A 6,003-nucleotide genomic window follows, 5' to 3' on the forward strand; every position below is an offset into this window, starting at 1 on the left:
AACTTGTCCATTGGCATCGGCATAATTTCCAATGCCCAGCAGCTTATCGGTATTAACCGTGCGCCTGACATCAGTTGGGCCTAATGTGGCATTTTGCTGCACTGTGCTGTTTGCTAGCTGACTCCATTTTAATTCGAAAATGTCATGTTCGACAGGTGGAAACAGAGCGCGAGCTAGACTCCGGATGTCGTAAGGTGTTAAAAGATGACCGTTGAAAAACCTGAGCATCTGCATTACTTCACTAGACCCCAGGCCATATTTCCCCACCTTATCACGAAGCTCCATCAGGGCTTTCCAATGCAAAGGCTGGTGGGTGTTATGGGTAACACCTGTTAGGACAGGGAAAGCCTGGAGACCTCCTGGTAGGGTGGCAGCACCTGCCACATCCCGTCCCGTGGGCTCCACAGGGACAGAGGCAGACACTTGGCTGGGGGCCAGCTGAATGCCAGACACCGGAGGTCCAGCAGCGTCAGAAACAACATCAGTAGAGCTAAAGAGCCTCTTTTCAGACTCCGGAGGACGATGTGTACACATGCATTCCTCCACTTCCTCCATCTTGACTCTAACCTCCTCCCAAAATCGCTTGTAGTCCTTCGGCCGCACTGTGACATTACAAGGGGGGAGTGTCCAGGTGGAGGATCCCAGAGCGCGGGGTCTCTTGGCCCTGGGAAGGGCCGGCCGGACCCCAGCTGCGACCCCACCCGTGCTGAAATTAAAAACTGTAGCGCCTGCTCCCATCGCAGGCGCAGCGCCGGTGGGAGGCTGCGGGGGCGGGCCCGCTGGCGCTGCCGCAGCCCCGGCGGTGCCTGTGCCCGCCGCAGCACGGGTATAGGGCTCTTCAGTAGGCGTAGGTTCCAATAGAACCCCCGAGCCCCGTGCAGGCAGATTACAATGTGCTGGGACGGGTGTGGCTGTCGGAGCTATCGCTCCACTGTGCGCCGTGGTCAAGGGCGCCTGCGCACTCAGCGCGGGGGGGGAACGGGGAGCGGGCACCGGCGCTGCCCGCGGGGCTGCGTCCCCGTCTCGCGCTGCGATCAACGGCGCAGGCGTGGTCAGCGCCGGGGGAGAGCAGGGAGCCGGCGTTGGCGTGGTTCGCGGAACTGCACCCTCGCCGCGCACCGTGGTCAGCATCGCAGGTGCGGCCAGTGCAGTGGGAGGGGAACCCAGGAAGGGAGTGGGGATCGGCAACGCTCCACCCTTGCCCGAGCCAGCCGCCGCCCTGTCCGGGATCCCGCCGAGTAAGGTTTCACCGAGGCTCCGCCGGCCAATAGCAGGCGGCAGCCCCCCTGAAAGGGAATGCACGGACTGCCCACCCAACAGGACGGGGGCCGGCGAAAAGCCGATACAGACCCTGCCTCCAGCGGCGCCCGCCCCCTGCACGCTCTGCAGAGGCGGCGCAGGCGCAGAGGCGCCCAAGGAGCCACCTTCGGCGCCCAAGTGGGGCGGCGCGGGGGGCGGCTCCACCCTTGAAGTACCCAGAGGATATGTCATGGAAGTTCCGCAGTTCGGGCAGAGCATGGTAATGGAATCATGCTCTACAAGGGGCGGGGCCCGCGCTGCTGGTTCCTCCCCGCCCGTCAATGCTGGGAAGGCTTGAATGGAAGGCTCTCCCATCCCCACTCTCCGGCGCTGTAATGAAGGAGTGGGCGGGGCCGGCCGTGACGGCCAGGGCGGGCTCAGGCTGAACTTGTTCCCCAAAAATTCGAAATCCGAATCGGAGAGGGACAAATCTTCCAGCGCAGCAGCCGGAGGGGGAGGAAAAGAATCCTCCGACCTCGGAGACGGGGGATCGAGCTCGGACGGGAATCCCATGGCAGCAAAGTGGTACGCCACAATGGACATCTGTTGGGGGTTAGATTTGGTTTTTTTTCCTTCTCACAGAATTTTTTCCCATAAGTTTCCAAGAAGCCTTAATGACTACTTAGTCAGAACAAAAAGGGGTACTTGAGGGATATGACAGCACGAGGCTACACCTATTGTTTCTGAGTCCCTGGGAGTGTCCCTCAGAGGGGGGAGATGATGAGCTTTGGGAAAGGCAAAAAGACAGATCTGAGGAAGGGGGAGGCACTCTTGCTCTCAGCGCCGAGGAGGACAGTCAGGCTGCCCTCTGCCTCTGCCTCGTCCTGGGAAATCTACCGTCATCTGCTGTGTACCCGGGAATCCTGAGCTCGCTTTCTCCAGCCTCCCCCCACCGCCGCTGCTTCTTCAGAGCTTTGAAGTTCCACTGCTACTCTGTAGCCCTGCACTGCCCAGCCCTGCCGGGACACCCCTGCTGCTCCAGCTGCCAGCACAGAGCTCCTCATCTCATCCACAGGTCTGGGACTTTCCTTCCTTCCAGCTCGGCCTCTCGGAGCCCTGCAGGGGCACCGAGATCAAACTACTCTGGGCTTTTGTAAAAGAAAGCCCTCAAAGTTCTTAGTTCTGTTTATTATTGATGCTGTAGTTGTTGTTTGTTTGTCGTTCTGTCATATATACTAGTAAAGAACTGTTATTCCTACCCCCATACCTCTGCCTGAAAGCTCCTTTAAATTTTTTTTAATCGGAATAATTTGGAGGGAGGGGATTTGAATTCTCCATCTCTAGGGAGGTCCTGCCCCTTCCTAGCAGATATCTGTCTTTCAAACCAAGACAACATCGCTAATGCATTTTTCTCCATTCCTATAGCTGCAGAATGCCGGCCTCAGTTTGCTTTCACTTAGAGGAGCGCGCAGTACACCTGGAACCGACTGCCTCAGGGGTGGAAGCACAGTCCCACCATCTGCCATGGACTGATCCAGGCTGCACTGGAAAAGGGTGAAGCTCCGGAACATCTACAATACATTGATGACATCATTGTGTGGGGGAACACGGCAAGGGAAGTGTTTGAGAAAGGAGAGAAGATCATCCAGATTCTCCTGGAAGCTGGTTTTGCCATCAAAAAGAGCAAAGTCAAGAGACCTGCCAAGGAGATCCAATTCCTGGGAGTAAAGTGGGAAGATGGGCAGCTTCAGATTCCCACTGAGGTCATCAGTAAGATCACTGCGATGTCTCCACCGACCAGCAAGAAGGAAACACAAGCTTTCCTAGGTGCCATAGGCTTTTGGAGAATGCACATTCCTGCGTACAGCCAGATTGTGAGCCCTCTCTACCTGGTTACCCACAAGAAGAATGATTTCCACTGGGGCCCTGAACAGCAGCAAGCCTTTTCCCAGATCAAGCAGGAGATTGCTCATGCGGTAGCCCTTGGCCCAGTCAGGACAGGACCAGAGGTGAAGAACGTGCTCTACTCTGCAGCCGGGAACCACAGTCTGTCCTGGAGCCTTTGGCAGAAGGTGTCTGGTGAGACTCAGGGTCGACCACTGGGATTCTGGAGTCAGAGCTACAGAGGGTCTGAAGCCAACTACACTCCAACAGCGAAAGAAATCTTAGCTTCCTATGAAAAAGTTCAAGCTACCTCAGAAGTGATTAGCACAGAAGCACAACTCCTCCTGGCACCCCGACTACCAGTGTTAGAGTGGATGCTCAAAGGAAAGGTTCCCTCTACCCACCACGCCACCAACGCCAGAACAAAGAGAGTAGTTGAAGGACATGGCAGCACAAAGCTACACCTATTGTTTTTAAGTCTCTGGGAGTGTCCCTCAGAGGGGAGAGATAAGGCAAGCTTTGGGAAAGGTAAAAAGACAGAGCTGGGGGAGCGGGACGCACTCTTGCTCTCAGCATCGAGGAAGACAGTCAAGCTGCCCCTTGCTGCAGGAAGAGTTCACAGCCATCCCTCTGCTTATGCTTCGTCTAGGGAAATCTACCGTCATCTGCTTCTGTACCCAGGAATCCTGAACTCGTTTTCTCCAGCCCTCCCCCCACTGCCGCTGCTTCTTCGGAGCTTTGAGGCTCTCCTGCTACTCTGTAGCCCTGCACTGCCAAGCCCTGCCGGGACACCCCCTGCCATTTCAGCTACCAGCACAGAGCTCCTCATCTCATCCACCAGCCTGGGACTTTCCACCCTTCCAGCTCAGCCTCTCGGAGTCCTGCAGCAGCACCGAGATCAAACTGCCCTGGGCTTTTTGTGAAAGAAAGCCCTCAAGGTTCTTGGTTCTGTTTATTACTAATGCTGTAGTTGTTGTTTGTTAATTGTTTTGTCATATATACTAGTAAAGAACTGTTATTCCTATCCCCATACCTCTGCCTGAAAGCCCCTTTAATTTTCTAAATTAGAATAATTTGGAAGGAGCGGATTTGAATTCTCCATCTCTAGGGAGGTCCTGCCCCCTTCCTAGCAGATACCTGTCTCTCAGACCAGGACAACTTCCCTTATCACAATAAAGTTGCTGAATCTTTCACACTCTTCTTAACTGATAGAAAGAAATTTTTGTGCGGTTAAAGAAGCGGCCTGCTTCCTGAAATCATGCTTTTGTTGATGAGAGGATTTTTGTATAATAACCTGCAATTTCTTCAAGCAAAACTGATGTATTTTGTATTGCTGGGCATATGTGTAGTACATTCATATATATAAGAATATTTTACCAATAGATCATTAAATAGTTAAATATCAGTCTTCTGTGGTTTAACCCCAGCCAGCAGCCAAGCCCCGAGCAGTTGCTTGCTCACTCCACCACCAGTAGGACTGGGAAGAGAGCCAGAAGGGTAAAAGGTAGAAAACTCATGGACTGAGGTTAAGACAGTTTAACAGGGAAAGCAAAAGCTGCACACAGAAGCAAAGCAAATTAAGGATTTAATTCACTGCTACCCATGGGCAGGTAGGTGTTCAGCCATCCCCAGGAGAGCAGGGCCCCATCACATGTAAAGGTTACTTGGGCAGACAAACACCATCACTCCAAATATCCTCTCCTTCCCCCTTCTCCCCCCCACTTTATACACTGAGCATGATGTCACATGGTGTGGGAGTGTCCCTTTGATCAGCTAGGGTCACCTGTCCTGGCTGTTGTAAATTAGCATCAGTTGTTAACTTAAAGCTGCTGGAGAACCTGATGAGCAACTTCTTGGGTGAATTATAACCTGATCAGTCACGTGCTGTGGAAATAAAGGAGATGGTTTATTTAAAACTTCTTAGCTATTTATGCTGCATAGGTGTGTACCTTCTCATTAGCTCAAGAGTGAACTGAAATAGAAAAACAATAAATGAGATACCATGAAAAAGGTAAGAGGAGGGCTGTGGAAGAAACAGCCAGAGAAGTACCCATCGAAAAAAATTGCCAAATGAATAAATGACAACATGCATAGAGTGTATATATCTAAGAGAACACAGTCTTTGGACTTACATATCTTTAATTTCTTAGTTACCTCAGTATGTCCTAAGTTCATAGTGGGTATGTTCTAGAATCTCATTTGTTTAATCTGCTCATTTTCTTTCCTTGTGTTTTAATCTTATCAAGGCATAACTTAGGTATGTTAGCTCTTAGAAATGCAGAAAGGTATAACTTTGATATGGTATACTAAAAGATGACCAGTCCCATGTAAAACAAGACATTTATTCACTTCATAGGATCTTTATTAACAATTATGTAAAAATGATATTATAGAGATAAATTTGGCTTTCTCCCTAGGCCATGCTGCTCCTATGGTTAATGACTGGGGAAAGCTTGACTTGAGAGCATACATCCTTCTTTGTTATCTCAGTAAAGAAGTGAGCCAACAATGTTAATGAGTCAGCAAGGAACATAAAAAGCTCTTGCTCAATAACAATAACAATAACAATAACAATAACAATAACAATAACAATAACAATAACAATAACAATAACAATAACAATAACAATAACAACAGTTATATAGTTCTAATGCTGTTACAGAGAAGTTTTTCCTCATCTTTTTATGACTGCAGTTTACAGTAAATAGTCTACTACTGTAAAACCAATAAAATTTACTACTGTTATAAGTTGTTTTATCTGATCAAGTAGGAAAGATCTGTGCAGTGGTTTTAAAAGTTACATAATATAGTAATGAAACATATCGGTGTCAATGTGGTACATGAATGAATCTGAACTTTCAGTATAGTGTTTTGTAACAT

The 6,003-nt window shown here is 50.2% G+C and overlaps 1 protein-coding gene across 3 annotated transcripts; it reads left to right on the forward strand.

Moving 5' to 3' along the window:
• The first annotated feature begins 1,689 nt into the window (after window positions 1-1,689).
• LOC134564965 (uncharacterized) lies at window positions 1,690-5,695 on the forward strand. 3 transcript variants are annotated; one of them, XM_063424276.1, is made up of 2 exons: window positions 1,690-1,824; window positions 2,665-5,695. In XM_063424276.1, exon 2 carries the CDS (start codon window positions 3,024-3,026, stop codon window positions 4,044-4,046), a length of 1,023 nt encoding a protein of 340 aa, XP_063280346.1. In that variant the 5' UTR covers window positions 1,690-1,824; window positions 2,665-3,023; the 3' UTR covers window positions 4,047-5,695. The 3 variants fall into 3 exon arrangements, with proteins under 3 accessions (XP_063280346.1, XP_063280347.1, XP_063280345.1); XM_063424277.1 differs by having other exon boundaries at window positions 1,735-1,851; XM_063424275.1 differs by lacking the exon at window positions 1,690-1,824 and adding an exon at window positions 1,868-2,314.
• The last annotated feature ends 308 nt before the right edge of the window (window positions 5,696-6,003 follow it).

The sequence above is a fragment of the Prinia subflava genome (assembly GCF_021018805.1).
Source record: "Prinia subflava isolate CZ2003 ecotype Zambia chromosome W unlocalized genomic scaffold, Cam_Psub_1.2 scaffold_2cwr_NEW, whole genome shotgun sequence".
NCBI classification, from domain to species: domain Eukaryota; kingdom Metazoa; phylum Chordata; class Aves; order Passeriformes; family Cisticolidae; genus Prinia; species Prinia subflava.

What these genes read in the sequence shown, in the direction of transcription:
- LOC134564965 (XM_063424276.1), top strand. Translation starts at nt 3,024, where the DNA reads ATGTCTCCACCGACCAGCAAGAAGGAAACACAAGCTTTCCTAGGTGCC.